The sequence below is a fragment of the Triticum aestivum genome, chromosome 4A (assembly GCF_018294505.1).
Source record: "Triticum aestivum cultivar Chinese Spring chromosome 4A, IWGSC CS RefSeq v2.1, whole genome shotgun sequence".
NCBI classification, from domain to species: Eukaryota; Viridiplantae; Streptophyta; class Magnoliopsida; order Poales; family Poaceae; genus Triticum; species Triticum aestivum.
Window position 1 is genome coordinate 577,442,841 of NC_057803.1, and position 23,331 is coordinate 577,466,171.

Consider the following 23,331-nt stretch of genomic DNA (forward strand, 5'->3'; position numbering starts at 1 on the left):
TAAACATCACATGCAATTCAATATAAGTGATATGATATGGCCATCATCATCTTGTGCCTTTGATCTCCATCTCCAAAGCACCGTCATGATCACCATCGTCACCGGCTTGACACTTTGATCTCCATCGAAGCATCATTGTCGTCTTGCCAACTATTGCTTCTACGACTATCGCTACCGCTTAGTGATAAAGTAAAGCAATTACATGGCGATTGCATTTCATACAATAAAGCAACAACCATATGGCTCCTGCCAGTTGCCGATAACTGTGTTACAAAACATGATCATCTCATACAATAAAATTAAGCATCATGTGTTGACCATATCACAGCACAACATGCCCTGCAAAAATAAGTTAGACGTCCTCTACTTTGTTGTTGCAAGTTTTACGTGGCTGCTACGGGCTGAGCAAGAACCATTCTTACCTACGCATCAAAAACCACAATGTGCTATAGTGATTGCTACTTGATTTTCAGAAAGAACCCTGTTCATTGAATCCGATTCAACTAAAGTTGGAGAAACTGACACCCACCAGCCACCTGTGTGCGAAACACGTTGGTAGAACCAGTCTCGCGTAAGCGTACGCGTAATGTTGGTCTGAGCCGCTTCATCCAACAATACCGCTGAATCAAGAATCAACTAGTGACGGCAAGCAATATGTATATACCCACGCCCACAACTCCTTTGTGTTCTACTCGTGCATATAACATCTACGCATAGACCTGGCTCGGATGCCACTGTTGGGGAACGTAGTAATTTCAAAAAAATTCCTACGCACACGCAAGATCTATCATGGTGATGCATAGCAACAAGAAGGGAAGAGTGTTGTCCACATACCCTCGTAGACCGTAAGCGGAAGCATTATAACAACGCGGTTGATGTAGTCGTACGTTTTCACGATCCGACCGATCCTAGTACCGAAAGTACGACACCTCCGCGATCTGCACATGTTTGGCTCGGTGACGTCCCATGAACTCTCGATCCAGTTGAGTGTCGAGGGAGAGCTTCATCAGCACGACGACATGATGATGGTGATGGTGAAGCTACTGGCGTAGGGCTTCGCCTAAGCACTACGACGATATGACTGGGGTGGATTATGGTGGAGGGGGGCACCGCACACGGCTAAGGGATCAATGATCAACTTGTGTGTCTTAGGGTGCCCCCTACCCCCGTATATAAAGGAGCAAGGGGGAGGCCGGCCGGCCCTTGGAGGCGCGCCAAGGAGGGGAGGAGTCCTCCTCCTAGTAGGAGTAGGACTCCCCCTTTCCTAGTCCAACTAGGAGGAGGAAGGGGGAAGGAAGGAGAGGGAGAGAAGAGAAGGAAAGGGGGGCGCCGCCCCCTTCCCTAGTCCAATTCGAACTAGATGGGGAGGGGCGCGTGGCCCTGCCTTGGCCGACCCTCTCTCTCTCTCCACTAAGGCCCATGTTGGCCCATCAGTCCCCCCGGGGGTTCCGATAACCCCCGACACTCTAATAATTATCCGATGACCCCCGGAACTCATCCGGTGTCCGAATATAGTCATCCAATATATCAATCTTTATGTCTCGACCATTTCAAGACTCCTCATCATGTCCGTGATCACATCCGGGACTCTGAACTATCTTCGGTACATCAAAACACATAAACTCATAATTCCGATCGTCACCGAACGTTAAGCGTGCGGACCCTATGGGTTCGAAAACTATGTAGACATGACCGAGACACGTCTCCAGTCAATAACCAATAGCGGAACCTGGATGTTCATATTGGCTCCCACATATTCTGCGAAGATCTTTATCGGTCAAACCGCATAACGATATACGTTGTTCCCTTTGTCATTGGTATGTTACTTGCCCGAGATTCGATCGTCGGTATCTCAATACCTAGTTCAATCTCGTTACCGACAAGTCTCTTTACTCGTTCCGTAATGCACCATCCCGTAACTAACTCATTAGTCACATTGCTTGCAAGGCTTATAGTGATGTGCATTACCGAGAGGGCCCAGAGATACCTCTCCGATACTCGGAGTGACAAATCCTAATCTCGATCTATGCCAACTCAACAAACACCATAGGAGACACATGTAGAGCATCTTTATAGTCACCCAGTTACGTTGTGACGTTTGATAGCACACTAAGTGTTTCTCCGGTATTCGGGAGTTGCATGATCTCATAGTCATAGGAACATGTATAAGTTAGGCAATAGCAACAAACTAAATGATCATCGTGCTAAGCTAAAGGATGGGTCAAGTCAATCACATTATTCTCTAATGATGTGATCCCGTTAATCAAATGACAACTCATGTCTATGGTTAGGAAACATAACCATCATTGATTCAACGAGCTAGTCAAGTAAAGGCATGATAGTGACACCCTGTTTGTCTATGTATTCACACATGTACTAAGTTTCCGGTTAATACAATTCTAGCATGAATAACAAACATTTATCATGATATAAGGAAATATAAATAACAACTTTATTATTGCCTCTAGGGCATATTTCCTTCAAAACAGAAGTACGACAGTCCTTCATACTGAATATCATACAAGATGGACTCCTTGGTCCTAGCCGATTCGAGCTGCACCCACCTCATTAGAGGCTCCTACACTCTAATCCAAATTCGTGCTCTAAGGGACTCTCCAAAAGCAAAGCCCTTTGAGTCCACATCCAGCTTTATTACCTCTCCATCATACCTGCAATTCGCTCAGGCCATGGCGGGTACCGGAGATTGAAAGGCAGTTTGATTACCTTAGCCCAAATTTACATGTTCTCAAACTTCCAATCGGATGGTCGGGCCCTGAAATCAAACAGCTCCAAGATCACCGCGTGCTTCCCAACCATCCACGGCCCGCCTCCAAAGATGCGATCACGATCACGTTGATTCTCCAAGTTTGCAACAAAAGTGTTCTCCCCTACCGGGTTAAAATTCAGTCCCTTCGGGTTCCCCCAAGCCGGTCGGAGGACTTTTGCAATTGTGTTGACATGGATGAACTTGCGGTGCAGAACCCTCCCCACCAGAGCCAGTTGGGGTGTCGTTCCTTCCACCTCCTAATCGTCTACTACTAGCTTCCTGCTCTCCTTATCTGCCAGTTTCATCTTCTCCATCATATGCTCCACTTTCTCCCTCGACTTCCTCGATTCCTCTGACGCCATGTCGCCCCGTTCCACAACCCTAGATGCTACCTCTCCTCGTGCTCCAAGGGTGGGTGGGGGTACCAGGACCCCCCCCCTTGAACACCCCGAGAGCAGCCGCGGAGAAGGCGCCGATCAGGGATCAGATTCAGTGCGGAGGGCGCCCAGGATGATTGCGCGCGCGTGGGAGATCGGAATCGCCGCCGCCGCCTGTCCTGCCACTAAACCCTAGAAGACCGTTCGGGCTTCATTCAATTGGGAATCGTAACTGTCAGCCCGTGTGATTCGAACCCATTTGAAGACCAAAATTTTGTCGGTCGCAACTCTCCCATGGCATGTGGAGAGCACAGATGACCAGGTTGACCACTTGACCATATACGTCCATAAACTCCACACATAATGTCTAAAAAATTCACCGTCTACATGTGAGTTATAAGGGAGCACCTTAATGCCAGAAATGTGTATAAGTTTTTCTTGTTTCAATCACTTTTCCCTAAGCCGCTAGATGTTGAACGAACAACAAGAAATAAGAAATAGATCAGGCACCGTTCATCTTCTTCAACCTCACCTTCTTCTTTCTCCCATGTAACTGCTGACCTACCCTGCCCCATCCGCTTTGCCTACACCCTGTGGCCGGTGGGTCCTGCCGCACCGCCTATACCTCCTCCACTATAGTTGCTTGCCGCCACCGCGACCATCCCTCTATCAGCTATTGTCGGCTCCGGCTCATGCACGGCTCACCCTCGTCATGATTGGCGCTGGCTCTCCTCATGTCATCCCCGCCTTCAACTCGCGCGAAGTGGAATCGACTGACGCAACAACAACAAAAATCCAGGTACCCGGTGATTATCAAACGTGAAGTTATAATGATGTTTGATCAATCAATCAATGTCTTAAGTCTTAACATGCAAATTCGGAAGACCAAGGCACAACCAAGGCACAAACATGCAACTAGTTTTTGTTAGTTTGAACATTGCTCTCGTTGAACCAAATTCGGAAGACCAAAACTCTCCTGGGCGTGTGGAAAGCACAGGTGAGTGACGAACCCACACTCACAAAATCCATCGCGTGTTCATGTGGACCACATACACCCGTGGACTACACCCACAGCACAACGGTACCCCGTCCAGCCATTCACCGTCTACCCGTGTACACCGCGTCCATCCAGGAACCCCCCACACACCACACTGCACAAACTGCCACGCCCACGCGGCCTCCCCACCCCCACGAACCCCCCGTCTCACTGCCCGTGGGCCCAGCTCCCCCGACCCCACCCGTCATAGAGACGGTCGGTGCGCGCAGCCTCCATTTCGTCGAGACACCTCGCCCCCATCTCCACCACCCACACCAGCCAAGGGGCACACGGTCTCCGCCCCCCCCCCCTTCCCGCCTCCGCGCGATCCAATCGCCTCGCCGTCGCCGCCGCCCGCCGCCGCCGACGCCATGTCCTTCCTCGCGCGGGCGCTCCGCCACTCGAAGCCGTACCTGCCGTCGCGCGGCCCCGCGGCGGGCGTCTCCTGCCGCTGGATCTCGTCGACGTCCGCCGCGGGCTCGCCCGAGGCCGGCGCGGCCGTGGCGCCCGCCGACCCGGAGCTGCCGCCGCCGCGGGAGCCCGTCGGGGGCGCCCGCGTCGAGCTGCCGCCCAACCCGGAGGACGCGCTCGAGGTGTTCGTCGACGGGCACGCCGTGCGGATCCCCAAGGGCTTCTCCGTGCTCCAGGCCTGCGAGGTCGCCGGCGTCGACATCCCGCGCTTCTGCTACCACAGCCGCCTCTCCATCGCCGGCAACTGCCGCATGTGCCTCGTCGAGGTCGAGAAGTCGCCCAAGCCCGTCGCCTCCTGCGCCATGCCCGCCCTCCCAGGTCAGCCGTCCCCCCATTTTGTTTCTTCTTTCAGCGTGTTATATTCGCATCGGCCTCTCAGATCCATTCAGCTCCTAGACAATCAGCGCCTTAGGGTCCTCACGCACATTTCGTTTAATCAGTAATGGTTGTAGAGGCTAGAAATATCGACCTAGTTAATTGTTGTTGGGGTACTGAATGATCGTCTAGTGTGTGTGATTTCTTGTGAGATTTGCGGGGGTTCCTGACCTTGGAGTGCCTTATTTGTTGGATTAGGGATGAAGATTAAGACAAACACACCAATTGCCAAGAAGGCAAGGGAGGGTGTCATGGAGTTCCTGTTGATGAACCATCCGCTGGATTGCCCAATCTGTGACCAGGGCGGGGAGTGCGACCTCCAGGATCAGTCCATGGCCTTTGGGGCTGACCGTGGTCGTTTCACCGACATGAAGCGGTCGGTTGTGGATAAGAATTTGGGCCCCTTGGTGAAGACGGTGATGACCCGTTGCATCCAGTGCACAAGGTGATGTTTTTGGTGCTTCTTGGTCAATGTTTATGAGTATTCACTTTAAATAAATTCATGCATATCCGGTTTCTCTATGTTTTCACGACTGTAGGTGATTCATTTTTTCTAGTGGTGTAAGGTTAAGAGCTTATTGTGAGAACTTGTTAACGTTAACAACTGTTGGAGCAGAGCATTCCTTCTAATTTATTCATGTGCTTCAGTATGAACAATTTACTGGTTCTTAGTTTGTGTTGCATTATTGTTGCAGTAACAAATTATCCTTTGGGGAAAATAGTTTAGCTACTTGTGCATAGTTTACCTTTACATTCTGCTAGTATGTAATTTTCAATTTTCTTTGATCTTACAGGTGCGTCAGGTTTGCATCTGAGGTTGCTGGTGTTCAGGACCTGGGTATGTTAGGCCGTGGCAGTGGTGAAGAAATCGGAACATATGTGGGGAAACTTATGACAAGTGAACTATCTGGAAACGTTATTGATATCTGCCCCGTTGGAGCTCTTACATCCAAGCCATTTGCATTTAAAGCTAGGAACTGGGAGATGAAGGGCACTGAGACTATTGATGTTACTGATGCAGTAGGGTCCAACATACGTGTTGACAGCAGAGGTCCTGAAGTTATGCGCATTGTTCCTCGTCTCAATGAGGTTTGCTTATTCTCTGCTTCTTTGTAACTTTGCCTGTTTTGTACGGTCATACTGCCTGATACTTCATGGTAATATTGCTATATTAAGTTATTAACCATGTTGTGAACCCCCAGAAGCCATAACATATGCTAAGTCTGCCGTAAAAGGTTGCCCACCGTATGAAGAAGGCTTGTAGGCACTAGGCACCACCCTCCTACCTTAAGTGCGACTGTCTAGCCCATGTAATCAGTAACTAGGTGCTAGGCGATACCTCCTGCCCTTCTAGTGCCTATGCTTTTGGGAACATTATAAATGTTACAATATGGTCATTACGGAAATTTCTGTCATGCTTTCTCAGAATGGCATCCATAACTCTTGTCGAAAGATTGTTCAATGTTGTTAAATGAACATCCAAATTACTGTGTGTGCTTAAATTATTAGGTTAACTGCTCCATATGCATTAAACTGTTATTTAACAGTTAAACCGTTGTATTATTACCAACTAAAAAGCACGGTTACGGGGACGGAAAGACGGGGATGCGCATACGGGGATACGGCATTTTTCAAAAACAGCCATTCAGGGATACGGCGAGTATATATAAAATAAAATAAAAATATGCCATGTAATATACATTTAAGACAGAAAATTAATGAGAAAGAGATGAGAATAGAGAATAGTGCCCCATTTGGTGTCTCTTTTATCAAGTGCTTGATTGATCCTCATTCCCCCATGTCATGTCGTCATTGCAAGCTGCATCCATCTTGCAAAACACATCAAACACAAACAGTAAAGAAGGTTAGAAGATTAAAAGACAAGACATAATTGGAAGACAATACAAGCATGAGCAGCAGCAGCACCAGCATAAGCGGCAGCACAAGCAAGCAGCAAGCCAGCAAGCAACATCCAGCAGCACAAGCAAATCTGAAGAATAAAAGAGGTTGAGGAAAGAGGAGAGGGGAGAGGCTGCTGGGTTACATGCGAGGCTGCGGGTAGCGCCAGCGGTCGCCGGTCGAATCCAGGCGTCGCCGGCGGCGGCGGCTTCGATCTGGGAGGCTGGCGGCGCGTTCCAGTGTTACCTGGGAGGCTGGGAGGGAGCAGCTCGTCCTTGAGACGAGAGCGTGCGGGAGTTCCTGCAAATAGGTTAGGTATACTGGGTTGGGTCGAGGCTGTTTTGGGCCAGGCCGTGTCCCAAATGTATCCTGCACGTGTCCCGGCGTATCCCTGTGTTTTTTCTCTTTTTTAAAAAATAAAAAATCGGGGGATACTGCAAAGTTCGCGAATCCTGGCGTATCCTCGTATCCCGCCGTATCAGAACGGCAGTTCGGCACTTCCAGCCGTGTCTGTGCCTTTTAGATTACCAATGCTGCCTCTCCCATACAGTGACATGTTACCTTGGTATATTTTGTAATATTAGTAGCTTGACAGTGCTCCCAGGATTTGTTCTTCTTGCAGAGTCATATTGTAACTGAATGCATTTGTCATAGCGTATCTTATTTGCTTCCACTGTTTTTGAGTCGAAACTAGTCATGACTAGTCGACGAGTCGTAACTGAAAGTCGACTCAAATCATTGGCTGAGTCGAGCGACTCGATCGACTAGTCGCGACTAGTCCAGGTTTTGGAGTCGAACTTCTAAAAGCTGGCCCCGCCTGTCTATTTTTTTTGCTTGCCCAATCCCCCCGTGAAACCTAGATCGAGACTAGTTTTCCCCTGATCGAAACCTACCCTGCGACCCTCTCCCTTGCCCCTTGGCCGGCGGCGTCGCAAGCTGGTTGCTGCTGCTCCCCTGGTTGCTGGCTTGCTGTTGCTCATCCCCTGTACCTATTGCTTAACTCATGTCAACTAGTCGACCATGAGTCTAGATTATTCACGACTAGTCAAGAGTCGCTACCCCAGAACGACTCGTCGACTCCAAAACATTGTTCCTGATTCTGGACCTAAAAGAGATGGTAGTAAATGTTGGTGTACTGTGAGAATATAATACAACATAATTTAAAGTGCTCTTTCATACTTTTGTTATGTAATTTGCTTAAGGAATGGCTAGTTGACTGAGCCTTCCATCCTTAGCCTGCTAATTTATTTGCTATGAACATGAAAACCCAATTGAGCATATTTTTATCATTGCAGGATATCAATGAAGAATGGATATCTGACAAAACACGGTTTTGTTATGATGGTTTGAAGAGGCAAAGACTAAATGACCCTATGATTCGTGGTCCTGATGGCAGGTTCAAGGCAGTGACATGGCGTGATGCTATTGCGGTTGTTGCTGAGGTTTTGAATCAAGTCAAGCCAGAAGAAATTACTGGAGTCGCTGGCAAACTTTCTGATGCAGAATCCATGATGGCGCTGAAAGATTTTATTAATAAAATGGGTTCGGATAAGGTGCTCTGTGAGGGGAATGGCCCGAATCCACCAGCAGATATTCGATCAAACTACCTAATGAATACTAGCATTGCTGGTCTTGAGAAAGCTGATGTCTTCCTTTTGGTTGGCACACAGGTAAAACTCTGGTTTTCTTGCTCATGATCATTTCTCAGTTGCTTTCCTTATCTAACAATATGCTTAGTTTGGTGTTCTGGTAGTGTATAATCCTCTGTTCTTGGATGTGCAACTGCTTGAAAGCATCTTTTAGAGCCATTGCGGCAATATCTTGCTAGAGTTTATAAAAACAACCCCGTAATAGAAATATTCCATGACACATCACAACATAACATGTTGAGCACAAAGTAACCTCTAATTATATACCATTGCTAGTGGTGTTTTTCTTTCCAATAGCTAGTAGTATACTAGTAATAATGCAGCTGATGTTTCTAAAGAATTGCGGTTACTTTCTTCAAGCGTAACGTAGCAATGAACCACCATTAAGTAGACGAATTTATTTGTGAATAATATCCAACTTGTGAGACCAAGGGAATTGAGATGTGCTGTTTGTCCTTCATATCTTTTGTCACCCCTTCTTTTCGGTCATCCAACTATTCTGAGTAACATTTTTTGTTTGCCTCCATAAAACAGCCAAGGGTGGAAGCTGCTATGGTGAACGCAAGGATTCAGAAGACTGTTAGAGCAACACAAGCAAAGGTGGGCTACATTGGTCCTCCAGCAGACTTCAACTATGACACTTGGCATCTTGGCACAGGGCCAGATACCCTTGTCGAGATCGCCGAGGGCCGACATCCTTTCTGTTCAATACTGAAGTCTGCAAAGAACCCAGTAATCATCGCTGGAGCTGGGTTATTCGAACGAGAAGACCAAGGTGCTGTGTTCTCAACAATTGAAACCGTAGCCAAGAAGTTCAATGTGACGAGACCAGACTGGAACGGGCTTAATGTCCTATTGCTCCATGCTGCACAGGCCGCAGCTCTTGATCTGGGCCTCGTCGCTAATCCTACCGAGAGCGTCAAGTCTGCAAAGTTCCTTTACCTGATGGGAGCCGATGATGTGAACTTGGACAACCTTCCAGCGGATGCATTTGTTGTTTACCAGGGCCACCATGGTGACAAGGCCGTGTACAGGGCCAATGTTATTCTGCCATCTTCAGCATTTAGTGAGAAAGAAGGCACTTACGAGAACACTGAGGGTTGCACCCAGTGGACCATCCCAGCTGTGCCTACAGTTGGTGATGCTAGGGATGACTGGAAGATCGTCCGTGCTCTTTCCGAGGTTGCCGGGGCGCCACTGCCCTACGACAGCGTCGCAGCTGTGAGGAGCCGGATTAGTATGGTGGCCCCAAATCTTGTGCGCGTTGACGAGAGGGAGCCTTCGGTGATCTCTGCCGAGGTGAAGCCTCCGGTGAAGCAGCAAGTGAGCCCGGCTCCATTCAAAGCTGCCGTGGAGAACTTCTACATGACCGACGCGATCACACGGGCTTCCAAGATCATGGCTCAGTGCAGCGCAACCTTGAAGAAGTGAGGTCCTACTCTATGTTACGCCCCCTTGAAGAAGTTAAATCATCGGCATACGAGATTTTAGTTGCTTTTTCCATTTCACTCACCAGTTGTTGCTTGGGAGTATAAATTTGGACTGCCTCTACCCTAGCTAGATCCGAGGAGCAGCGAAACTTGAAAGCAGTGCATTTTTCTGTAACGTGTGAGAAGCGGAGCATACTTAATAAGCTTGTTTTGTCCTTTTGAATTAGACGGCAGCCGCAAGCAAATAATTTTGTTGTATTTGGGTTTTCGCCTGCTCGTTTCACGGTTCCAGGGTGCAGGCGAATGTAGCTGTATGTGCAAATTAAGGTATACCCCATTTTATCATTCACTGGTGTGTTGAATGGCACATAGTTTTGGATCTCCCGTTCTCTTCCTTGGATCATTAGCTTGCATGTTTTGCCGTGGTGCTTGTTTGGCTGATTGGTTTTCATTGGTACGTACTCCCTACTTGTCTCGGATATGGATGTATCTAGAACTAAAATACATCTAGATGCATCCATTTCTGCGACAAGTAATTTCGAAGCATTTCTGCGACAAGTAATTTCGAACGGAGGGAGTAGCAGCTAACAAAAATTCTGATCTGCGTAATGATGATACATCTCGTCCATGGCAGCAGAAAGCCAAGGTGAAGCTCCTTGTGCTAATAATACTGCGAACGAATGCGACCAAACAAAACCGCGCCTTATCCTCCCAACCAAGGCTCATCGCGCCGCGCCCCAGCATCATGAGCAGCGTCACTGCCACCGGCATCTCGCAGTCCACCGGCCCGTGCCTCCTGCTTCGCCAACACCACCGCCGGCGAGTGGTGCCGCGGTCCCTATTCCGGCGGCAGCCGCGCGGGCACACGACTGCCCGGTGGGCGTGCGGCGCCAGGAGGCGGGTGAGGTACGAGGAAGAGGAGGACGAGGAGGAGTACGGGCACAACGAGGAGATGGCGCGGCTGGAGACCTACAGCGAGGGGGCGCGCGACGTGGCCCTCCTCGTCACGGCCGCCGTCGACGGCGAGCTTGAGTCCGTGCTCGTCTTCAAGGTACTCCCTCCGTCTGGAAATACTTGTCATTAAACTGGATAAAAAGAAATGTATCTAGATGTATTTTAGTTCTAGATACGTCTATTTTTATCCATTTTGATGACAAATATTTCTGGACGGAGGGAGTACTCCGATACCGATCGACCAGCGCACACTGATGCGCGTTGCTTCTTCTACACTGATGCGCGTTGCTGTTGTGCGTGGTGGCAGGGCTTCTCGTCGAGCCTGAGCGGGAGGACGGCGCCGGACCCGGCCATGAGCGTGCTCCCGGAGAGGGCCGTCATACAGTCCGTCGACGTGGTCAAGGGGCCGTTCGACCCCGACAACATCGAGTACCTCGAGAAGGATTTGTCATGGGAAGAATTCAAGAGCCGACTCCAATAGCCAAACATGTATCACCTCTGTTTTGAATCACAAGACGTTTTTGGATATGTCAATATGGACTACATGCGAACTAAAATGAGTGCACAGACACACAAATGCGTCTATATACATCTGATTCATAAGGAAGTTAGAACATCTTATATTTCGGATCGGATGGAGTAGAACAAACACACAAATTTGTCTCACTGGAGGATCATGGGGAGGCATCAACTGAACAAAGAATACATCATCTGTATTAATATCGATACGAATCATACAGGAGGCCAAAGGATGGCCAAAGAAGCAACGGTGTCTGTCCATGTCTCGGTGGTAGCCACAAAACAACACTCGGCAACAAAGCCCGTGTACAAAGCATATGCAAAACGAATGGAGCATCTCTACTACACATGTTCTATCTGTTCCAGCCGCAAACGCTCTATCGGATCAGATCAGATCATTTCCATGCAACCGAGTCGATCTCGTTCCTCGCGGACTTGTACAGCTCCAGCTTCTTCACGAGGGAATCCCTCTTCTCCATCAACGCGGGATCCTCGTCCAGCATCGCGCTCAGCTGTTTCTTCTGTGTTGTGGAAACAAGGACAAATGGAGGGAAAATGAGAATGATGCTTTAGTACAACGCCCAGGAGGTTGCTATAATACTTATGCAAATGCAAATCAACACAAGGTTACAAAATACACAAAATTAAAGTCTGGTGAAATTTTTCAATTTACCCACTGACTGGTGCGTGGGTAAACAGAAGTGGAAGATCAAATGCATCTCTGTATTTATGTGCGAAAATAGTAGATTCAGTAAGTAGTCAGCAAAAACATACCTCTTTGCTTCCTACATGCGCATAGAAACGGTTGAGCAAGTTTCTTTTTGCCTCCTTCACTTGGCAATGCACAACGGCTTTCGGAATTGTGTTCCTCAATGTATCGCAAACCATGTTGATGTAAGATGATACATTCGATCCTGAAATTAAGGGACGGCGTCATTAATACTGCTATATTGTAAACTGCTGTCGACTCTGTTAAGGTGTATACATAGTGATTGACTCGGTTAACATGGATAGCTTATCTACACTAGAATCAAGATGCATAGGCGAGTTTGTCCTTCATCATGTGCAATTATTCCAAGCGCTTAGGTTTCACAGCACAAACTACATGATCCTAAACAAAGGTTGACTACTACTTCCTCCATTTTGCTGTTCGTTCAAAAATATTTGTCAATTGAGAGAATAAAAAATATTTGTCCATTGAGAGAATCAAGAGTAGTTTAATGCAATACTTTCTATACTCAATTCTACGATGATGCTTTGAAGAAGTTAATATGCGATCTGAAGATAGATATAGCGAAACGCATGCTGTTTGGAAGGCAGAAATTTCACATGAAACATGAACCATGAAAAAATAAAAGCAATGCAAACAGGGCCTAAAGCTGGATGTACCACCAGCTACTGCTAATTGGTTGTCTGGATATAAAATTGATTCACATGAACTTGTTTGATCTGTCATTTGAGGACTTCATTGCCTTGGTGTGTTCATCCTAAAACAGTAGTCCCTTGAAAGGATTGAATAGTAACTTACCGATTCTTCTAAGATGGTTGTCCTGATATCTGTCGTTGGCCGGAGTGTTGTTGTTAGCTCCTTTGTCTGGTTCAGTAGGAAGTTTCCTGAAGAACTCTACGGTTAGGTAACTGGCCTCCATGTCAACTAGACGAATAACTGTCTTTCGGCCATCCTCACGGAATCTTTCTAGGCTTTCATTTGCTGCTGCAGCTATATCTGATTGAAGCGTTGGGAAACGCTTTAATTCCTGGCACAGTCAAGGTAGCCATGATATATAAGAAATGAGAAACAGTCCAAGGGAGGAGTGACGTTTGGCAATCACTCATCCATAACCAAAGTTCACCAAAAAAAAACAAAAAACACTCACCTCTGTTGCTGCAATCGATCTCCGGACTAGCTCCTTCAATACCAAATGGACCTGCAAATTATGAGACCATCAGCAAGTGCATGTAGCTAACAAAATTATGCTCCCCAAAAAGCATTGCTATCAGATATCCTCCTTTATTTTTCAAAAATGAGAAATGTGAAAATTCCTCTCTCGCTCTAGTCTCATTGCTTCCACATTTGAACATGCAACAAACTTACTAAACCATTCCTACTTCGACAAGATAATGGTTCACTGCTATGTAACTTCACATACCACATCCATAAATTGCTCTTTGAATTAATCGAGATAATCACATGAAATGACATCTCCGTGTATGTACTTGAGATGTCCCTATTATACTACTTCAGAAGTTTCTCATAGTCCAGCAATATCCTGAATTAACTTTATAATGAATAAATACCATAAGATAGAACCTAGACTCTACATGAGAAAAGTAGTTAAGTTGGTATGTTTACATATCAGTTACTGAAACATGACCCAGTTGCTTAAACATTAAGGGGAGCCATGGATAAAAAAGTTATACCGCATCAACTGAAGCTTCAGCTGGGCCCCTAAAGTAGCTGAGTGAACTATCTATAAGCCTTCTATAACCTTGCTCAGGGGCAATCAAATGGGGCTGGTAACCGTCAGCCTCAGAAATGACTTTCCGAACATTTTGCAGCGAAAGATGTTTATCGAAAGGAAGCTTTTTCAGTGCTGCAGGTAACTGGTGGTCAAAGACACCATAAATGCGATCTCCACCTGGTCGACTGGTAACAATGATAAAGAAAGGTAAATTATTAGAAGCATTCTTCCAAACAAAAAGGGAAAGCATGCTTGCAGTTTCTTCACCATATATCTAGGAAGCATGTACAAAATGTAAGGCATCATTATCAAAGGAAAAAGTCACATGTACAAAATGGCTAGTTGAACATCTTACCCGCCATCTAAGTGCTCTTTAAAAACACGGTCAAATGCGCGACACATGTCCAATATCGTATACAATTGTGCCTGTCGATTATGTTAAATGTATGAGAGAAATGCTATATAAAAGTTGTTCTGGAATCTAGAATGTGCTTGCCATTAACATCACTGTAAATGAACATTCCAAGCTGTGGCGCAAATTACTTTTCAGCTTTTATGTTACTACTATGGTAATTCTTACCCCAGCGTCACCTCCAATTGGCCTACCAAGTCGATCCAACTCAGCTTCAATTTCATCAACTGTCTTGTTGATCATTGATATAATACTTGGAATTTTGGCTTTGATCACAGCCTCTAAATGCTGGATAAATAAATGGACATACATCAGCAAACAGTTTATGCAAAATTGAAATTTTGGCGAAGTTAACAGAGAGAGCAAATGACCTAACCTGTGACAGAAGCTTAGCGAGATACTCGGCACCCATTTTATGTGCCAAGTGACCATAATCAGGACTACTTTGAAAGTACTCTTGTTCTTTGCGACGTGCTGCGAGCATGTCAACATTTTTGTTGATATCAGCCTGTGAACGGTTGACAATGCCCACCCAGGGGTGCTGCAAGCGATATGACCTCCCTTCGAGTACCTAGGGTCAATTAAGAAAGGAAGGTTTAAGTGATATGCTCTCCCTCCGCTTTGGAAAATCGACCGCTTTGGGCGCCTAGGCGTCCAAAGCGCCCGCCTAGGCGTCGCCTAGGCGCCAAAGCGCCCCCCCTCCCTAAGGCGGTAAGGCGTCGCCTTAAAAACATAGGATATGCTCATCGAGGATGAGTTCATAGCAATTGCAAGACCACATACATCAATAGCATTGGTACCCTTGTCCATCAAATCAAGTTTTGTTACAACTCCAAAGGTCCTTTCACCTGAAAATGGAAAGGGATGTCAAAAGAAAGAAAAGAAACTTGCCAGATTACCATGGCATGATAACGACAAAAGGTATATTTATAATTCTTGTTTTATGCAAAGTAGATTTGAAATGCTGCAGGAACAAAACTCAAACTGCACCTGTAGGATCCACTTCCTTAGCAAGCTTGATAGCATCTGATGTTGCTATATCTTGGTTTGCTGGAGAGATAGCTAATATAATAGAGTTTGGCTGAAGTTTCCAGACAAAGAAAAGAGGTCAAGAAAGTTATAGATTTTAACCAACAAAATGGTCAATCGTCTTTGCCTCATGTAATGATGTAAATAAAAACAGGACTCGCGATACAAATATAGCAAGAGACCAACAATGAATACAAACTTAAGACTGGTTCTTAATTTATTATACCAATCCTAGAAGGGAGAAAAATATGCCGAGACAGCACCATTATAATACCATGTTTATTTGAGCTACATTTACTTCATGAATATTCCGTGCTATGCTATGCCAGTTCTAAGCATTACTCATGTTTTAGCCTAATCAGTATAGCAAACCACAGCTGCGATTATTTTACCTTGTCAACATAAGTCCGGACCATGTTTTCAATATCTTGCACAATAGACTCTGGCTGCCCCTCTGTAGTAGATAGTTGCAGTTAGGATAGTTATATAATAATGCAATAAAGAATTTTATCCTGACCAAAGAAGAAGCAGCTAAGTCAATAAGGGAAACATTACCTACAGCAACCTTTGTCAGTCCAGGAAGATCAATAAGTGTCAAGTTAACAACTGCACAAAAAAGGTTCCAAATTAAGCTAGTTCAGAAGGTATAAATAAAATAACAAAAACTAAGACATCTAATCAGCACATAGAAATCTTTAGGAGTATGTGCAATATAGTGCAGCAGCATGAACACATTTTGCTAAAAAAAGGCTATAAATTTGAGAAGTAGATACACATCAACAAATCTAAACAAATACCCAAGTCTTACCATGTGGAGAATATATACTCAAATGGATAGGAACATTTGATATTGCTTTCGATTTTCCAGTCATGCGATCAGTTTCATCAGCAATCTCTTTCCTAACAGCAGCTGCATTAAGGTTTTAACAAAAAAATAACTTAACATCACCACAATACAAACAAACAAAAGGGCAGATCAGTAATCACATATGCTTTGATGTCTTACACTAATAATAAAACAAATAAACATTGAGATTATCATGCTAAATAACAGTGAACATCCCAGAACTTAACAAGTACAACGGCCAGGAACAATGAACAGGTTCACACGCTTTCACAAACTAATGCAGTTAATTCTTCCACAAATGAAATTGCCCAATTTTCTATATTGAAGTTATTGTTCATGGTACTTAAAGAAAAGATAAAGCAATGTAATTCATTTGATTGAGCGCTACAAATAACTAAGTTTGCTGCATGAGGAAAACTAAAGTACTACATGCTCACCATGTACCATTGGGATTACCTGTTGTCATAATGCATGGGTCTTCAAAGTATTTAATATTTATACACTGCGCATAATTCTTAGATGTGTTATAGCACTATACATTTTCTTTCATTGTTGAGTATTCTACTGCAGCTTCAAAATGAAACTCTTACCACCAAATATATGCTTGGTCATTGGCAAATATTACACTGGTGAGAACATGTAATGCTAATGGCATTAGTTCCTATGGAATCAAGTATATGTTTGCAATTACTACAATAGTGAGAAGCATGTAATGTTAATGGCAAATATTACTTCTGAGATGTAGGCCACAATGTCATTTACTCCTTAGTTCACACCGTACAAAGATATTTGATCATGTGGTATGCTTCTATGATATTTTCCCCATTTATAGACACAACGGTTGAATATTTTGATATGAAAATTGTGAACATATATTTGATAGTAGGGCGGTGTTTATGCTAAGTGTATACTTATTTGCAGAAGATGGATCACATGATAGGTGTAGTTCAGTGCACTAAGTATAATAAGGTGATGCAGAATGCTTTCTTATATGCATCTCTCATGGGTCGGTTACAATTTCAACAGTTGGATATTTTGATGCAAAAGTGGGGGGAAATAGTAGGGCGGTGTATGCTAACTGAATTATACTTATTTGTAGATGTATTGAAACAAGTATAGTTAGGGAATGTAGGATGCTTTCTTATATATGTTTCTCTCTCGGGTCGGTTATTGTTGCAATTGAGAACAGCTTTTGACAACAACAATTGGAACTGAAGAAACCAAGCAAGCTGCTGCGCTGGAAGCAAGCAAGCACAGCGGAGCATAGGTCTCTTACCAAAGTCGGAGAAGCGCTTCCGCGGGGCGTGGAGGAACTCGGCGTACTCCTGGCCGCCCTCGGTCTTGTGCAGCTGCAGCACCAGAGGCCTCCTCGTCACGATCCCTAGTCAAGCCAACAATAACACAAATCAGCGACTCAGGACCAACTATTTTTTTTTAAGAAATGGCGATCCAGCGCGGGATTACCAGATCCACGGGGCAGGAAGTCCCTCCCGACAATGCTCTCGAGCACCGACGACTTCCCGGAACTCTGGAGGCAGCAGAAAACGCAAGCAATGAGAGAGCGGCCCGGGGGGCAGATCTGGGCGCGGGGCCGGCGGATCTGGGGGGCGGGCGGGGGCGGGGGCGTACCTGGCCTCCGACGACGGCGACGGAGGGGAGCGCCTCCCAGAGCGAGCCCCCGGCGCCGCCGCCGTGGTCGCCGAGCACGGTGCACGCCTGCTGGATCCGGTTCACCAGCCCGATCAGGCTCCCCATCGTCGCCATCTCGGGCGAGGCCTCGCCGCGCTGCGCGGTCGCCGGCGGCGAGCGGGACGCGGTGGCGGTGGCGGTGGCTGTGGGGGTTGGGATCTGCTTGCCGGAGTGGGGAGAGGAGGAGGAGGAACCGAGAAAATGGGTTAAGCTAAAAAGGATTTTAAAAGCGGAGGTTATATGTGGGTTCGGGGGCGGCGCGCGAGCTGGGTGGACCGGGCCTTGCTGCGCCGGCGTGGGGAGGCTGCGGGTGGGGCCGGGAGGTTCGTGGCGGTTGGACGTGGTGGATGGTGGGTCTGGGGTGGACCGGGAGCAGGGAGCCGGAGTCGTTGGATCTCGGCTTTGTGCTGCTGCCTCCAGCTCCGGGCGACCGACGGCTGGCCAGTGGGGCCCACCTTTCTGGTGCGTGACGCGTGAGCAGCACTTGCCTGCATTGGCGCACCTCGCGTTTGAAATCAACGGTGGGGACGGAGGCACACGAACAGGAACAGTGCTTTTTTTTCGAAAACACTAACGTGTGGGCGATCGCCCACACGCATGGATCCTCATCCAATCAATTTTGCACGAATCTTGGCGTGTTCTAGCAGTTTTCGTGTGTCATGTAGGACTAAACTGGTGTGTGGGCATTCATTCGGTCGCCCACACGTCCTTTTTCACCACATGGGGGACTGCTGTGTGGGCGTTTAACAATTCGCCCACGCACCAGTTTTCACGCACGCAGAGGGGACTGGTGTGTGGGCGTTTATCACTTCGCCCACACGCTCGTCTCCTCGCCCACACTCAAAGCTGGCAGTTGTCATGTGTTTCTGCAGGGCACATGGCAACTGCCCTAGTTTTGCTTGTAAGCATATGACAACTTTTTTTATCCGAGTTGCCATGTGTTTTTGCATGGTACATGGCAACTGCCCTAGCGTGCACGTAAGCAGATGGCAACTATTTCTCTTTTCATGGCAACTGCCCTAGCGTGCTTGTGAGCACACGACAAACTCTCTCTTTTACCCGAACATGTTTTTTTGCCATGCCTTTTTTGTAGTGCTACACGGCAACTGCCTAGTGTTAGTGGGTGACAACTCCTAAAGTTTTGAAATCATGGCAACTGCAGTAGACCAGACCATACATGGCAACTGCAGTTGAGCAACCATGGCAACTGTAGTTGTCCGACATGGCAACCGAAGTTCAGCGACATGGCAACTACAGTTAAACGAACATGGACGAGGGTCTGGACCATGGCAACTGCGGGACGCGCGGTGACTGTCACTCGGGGCGTGCGGGACCACGAGGTACGAGATCTGACGTACGAAGCGTGTGGGCGTTATCTATTCCGCCCACACGCACGCGTGTGAGAAGGATCGGTGGGAAAAAAAAGTGTGTGGGCATTACTTATTTTGCCCACACATAGATGTGTGGCTGTTCCTTTTATACATCACACAAAATGTGTGGGCAGACCCCCTAACGCTCACACGTGTGGCACTTATCGGCGTCCTTTTTTTTAGGAATGTAGCCACTTTATTGATCAAATTCCACAGAAGGTGGGATGCAAACTGGATCATGTCGCTGGCCAGGCCAAACATGAAGCCCCGGAGCTAGGTTTCTAGCAAATTTTGCTAACCTATGAGTTTTGACATTAACACTATGACTTTCAAAAATAAAGTTAGAAGAAAAGGGGGCCGATCTAGATTTTATCTCTTGAATGATTGCTCCGTGGAGACCATTGCTGCCCTTCGTGATGTCTTCCACCACCTGCTTGCAGTCAGAAGAGATGATGAATCTTTGGAGATGAAGATCTTCAGCAAGGAATATAGCTTCCCGTCAGGCTATCGCCTCCAACGTCGCTGGATCACTGACTCCATACACGACTAGCGCTGAGCTTCCCAAAAAGTCGCCGTGGCTGTCCCTGCAGACCTCTGCTGCCGACCCACCTCTTTGGGCACGTACACCCGCGTCCACGTGAATCTTAGCAAAATTTCCCGGAGGAGCTCTTGGTCGATTAATGGTTCCTGATTGCACATTAGCCACTCTTTGCTGTGTTGTCTGTTTTGCCCGCACAACGTTCAAGTCTGCAATAAACTGAGAGATGAACGATTGTATTGCATGTGGGGATTGAAATATAGCTTCATGGATGGCTTTCCTCCTAGAAGACCAGATTGCCCAAAGGGTAACTGCAGTTAGCACAAATTGATCATGCGATAGTGTTTCTAGTAGTGAGAAAAGCCAATTCTTTGCACTCGGTTCAGTGTTCACTGCTAGCTTGCTTCCCAGATCCTCATCAATGAGAGCCTAAGTACATCTGGATACTGTACACTCGAGGAGGGAGTGCCGCCATGAATCCGGCGCGCCACATATTCCGCATGAACTCGAATTCGACATGTGTCGATGGGCACGGACGTCCTCTGTTGGTAGCGAGTGCTTCGACAGTCTCCATAAGAACATACACACTTTAGCCAGCTGTGTTAAACAGTACGGCTATCACTACTGCCGATAAGAACACGTTTGGTTGCTCGCACCTTTTTTTCCCTTTGCATAATTTTTTTTTAGAAACAAGGCCGAGGCCCGGCGTTGAATCAATGACACCCTTACAGACCAGATCGCCACGCAACACACACGACAACATCAACACAGACACACACAAAAAACAATAAAAGGATACACGAAACTACAGAGCCAGCTAGCAGGACATCGTTAAGCCCACACTCGGAAGTTTGACCAGACGGTGCCTTCGGTCGACGCCGCAATCTTGTCAAAGAGACAAAGCCAGGGAGGTGAATTGTCACCCGAGGATGCCCATGTGCCATCAAAACTCCGAGGCCACACCGGCGTCACACCATTCGTCTCCGCTGCCAAAGATGGCAACACCTACCCTCTCGCCCTGGCTCGTAGGGCGCCGTAACGTCGGCATGGCGGAGTTGCCCCCGTGCATGCATGGACATTGAACAACGAGAGGGTAGGACGACAGGCACTAGCACCTCACCTCGTGAAACACCTCATCCATTGCGACGCTCGCCTTCGAAGCACACCACGACACATGACCCAAGCAGCCGGACGAAAGCATAATCGAAGACGCGGAGAGAAGAAAATGCACGACGCCATGGGGCACACCTGCCATTGAGTAGCGCAACAATGAAGAACACACCGACCGCAAACAACGGTTGACCATCCTGCACGAGATCATTGCCCGCCCTCCCATTGTCCAAAGGCAGCGCCTTCAAGAAGGTGAATGACGTTGGAGCGCCGCAGCCGCCCAAATCCGAAGCATGGGAGGGAACATCAATCCCACCACCCCCTCCTAAGGTGGTGATCTCGACCAGCGAAGCGACTTCCTCATCTCCGGACTCTAATCTGCGGCAATGGGATTTCTCAAACTCATGTCAGGGCGAAATCCTGACTCGGCTCGCCGATGTTGGCAGTGGCGGCACCCGCAAGTGTCGTTTCCCTTCTTGGAGACGCTGCCATGGCCGTTATCCGTGCCCCTCTTCGAGCATCGGCGGAAACCCTTGGTCCGATTCTTCATATCGAGTGGCGGTGGCGTCACGACATCGCTCCCCTTCTTGAAGGCGCCATTTTGCTTGCGCGAGGCGTCCCATGTGTTGGATCTAGAGACGATCGACGTCTTGCCGGTTCGGCCTGCCCCTACCTAGGCTTGGTGGTTTAGCTGTGGGTTTTTTCGTTTCTCCGGGCTGAGCATCCCATGTCTCTCTGCTACAGGTCTTATGTTCATGCCTTCTCATGGATGCATTCGTGCCATGTGTTGTACTGTCTTATGTACTTATTCTAATTTGCTCTATCAATGCAATGATACGCAAGTTTTGCGTATTTACGAAAAAGAATAACTAAGCAAGTGAAAAACTTGTGTGTATGTTCTATACAAATAATGTGATCTAATTAATTATTCTGTAAATTCTTCACAAAAGTGTGCCCCGCTCTGCTCTGCTTTCGTGTTGTGAGTTGAGAAAGAGAACATATCATCTCGAAAAATGACATGTGAGCACTGGCACATAGTGACACCTGAACAATATAATTTTGTCTTTTTTGCAACACATAATACAACACATTATCGAACGAAATTCTACAGGTAATTAGACCAATGCATGTGTATTGGTGTAAAAAAACAAAAAAATTCAAATCTTTTGAGCATCTTTTTGCAACAGTTCAATATAAAGTGTCCCATGCACCGAAAATCTGGTGCATGTCAACTCTGCTTTAGAGCATATACAATCAGATACATCAAATTTGGCATCTCAAATGTCCGCGGACGCGCAATGACCGGTCACATCTTAATTTTTCTTTGCACAATCGGATACTTCAACTAGAAAAGCTTAAATCCATACAAACACATGCAACGTAAAGTATCCAGGATGCAACAGAAAGCGTTCGACTGTTACACCAGCACAGGCCATTGAACAACCAAAAATCGGCATATTCTACTGTCCGGAATTACGTGTCGCAGAAATGGATGTTCTGCGACAAGTAATTCGGGATGGAGAGAGTACTAGCTATGGACAAAGATCATCCATGGCAGTCCTTGCCCTTTTGGGTGTCCTTGCCATCTTTCACGTGGAAGTAGCGCTTGGAAACGTAATATGGATCAAGTCAGATCTGCTCATCGCCGGAGCTCCAAGACTCGTCGCTGCCTTCCTTCTCCTCTTTAGGGGGCAGTCCGTCCATGGCGGGAACATGTTCCTCCTCTATCGTTTTCTGTAGGATGTGGGCACAGATGGCTTCCTCCTCTGCGGCAGCGCGCGCTGCCGCCTCCGCCTGCGCCATGTTGGCAATGAGGAGGGTCTCGGCCACCTGCATCCTCTCCTTCCCACGACAGGCACATCGGTCCCTGTAGCACTCATATGCCGGCGGACCGGAGATGGGGCGGCTGACGGACCGCGAGCCTCCAGCCCCGCTAGATCTGAGCACTCCTCCCGGAAGCAGGTGGAGGGCAATGCGAACGTCCATAGCCTCCTCCATTCCGCATGAAATGACACCTCGCTGGACGGATTCGGAGTGTTCCATGCCGAAAAGGGCCAGAGATTGTCGGAAGGGAGCTTAAGGGCGGAGCGGAGTGAAGTGGTTAGGGTTGGGCGAATGGAGACGAATATATGTGGGGTCAGGGTGGTCCGGCATGGGGCCGGATCTGACGTGACGGGCGCGCTCGGCCTCCTCATATCCATCCAAAATTTAAATTAGATATGAGGGGCGCCGGTCAGCCCGGACATTTAAGGCCGGTATATCATACTCCTTGCCAGGAATACCCGTGACGCAATCACACTAAGCCACCGAGGGATACATCCTGTGGCATTGTCAGCCTCATTCGAGGATACATTCCATTGTGTCATCTTAACGGCAACGCTACAAGATTTCAAACCA

The 23,331-nt window shown here is 47.2% G+C and overlaps 3 protein-coding genes across 3 annotated transcripts; 2 read left to right on the forward strand and 1 right to left on the reverse strand.

Moving 5' to 3' along the window:
* Nucleotides 1–4,460: 4,460 nt before the first annotated feature.
* LOC123087095 (NADH dehydrogenase [ubiquinone] iron-sulfur protein 1, mitochondrial) lies at nt 4,461–10,385 on the forward strand. The gene is made up of 5 exons (XM_044508996.1): nt 4,461–4,969; nt 5,225–5,471; nt 5,821–6,115; nt 8,221–8,595; nt 9,109–10,385. Exons 1-5 carry the CDS (start codon nt 4,552–4,554, stop codon nt 10,003–10,005), a joined length of 2,232 nt encoding a protein of 743 aa, XP_044364931.1. The 5' UTR covers nt 4,461–4,551; the 3' UTR covers nt 10,006–10,385.
* A 207-nt stretch (nt 10,386–10,592) lies between these two features.
* LOC123087097 (uncharacterized) lies at nt 10,593–11,529 on the forward strand. The gene is made up of 2 exons (XM_044508998.1): nt 10,593–11,055; nt 11,266–11,529. Exons 1-2 carry the CDS (start codon nt 10,750–10,752, stop codon nt 11,437–11,439), a joined length of 480 nt encoding a protein of 159 aa, XP_044364933.1. The 5' UTR covers nt 10,593–10,749; the 3' UTR covers nt 11,440–11,529.
* Nucleotides 11,530–11,650: 121 nt separating this feature from the next.
* LOC123087096 (phragmoplastin DRP1C) lies at nt 11,651–18,136 on the reverse strand. The gene is made up of 16 exons (XM_044508997.1): nt 17,857–18,136; nt 17,692–17,755; nt 17,504–17,608; nt 16,189–16,290; nt 15,936–15,986; nt 15,773–15,834; nt 15,342–15,432; nt 15,135–15,199; nt 14,728–14,922; nt 14,520–14,639; nt 14,295–14,365; nt 13,899–14,124; nt 13,355–13,405; nt 13,006–13,234; nt 12,252–12,391; nt 11,651–11,998 (listed from the first exon to the last, which is right to left on the reverse strand). The coding sequence occupies exons 1-16, from the start codon at nt 17,989–17,991 to the stop codon at nt 11,873–11,875; spliced, it is 1,833 nt and encodes a 610-aa protein (XP_044364932.1). The 5' UTR covers nt 17,992–18,136; the 3' UTR covers nt 11,651–11,872.
* Between the last annotated feature and the right edge of the window lie 5,195 nt (nt 18,137–23,331).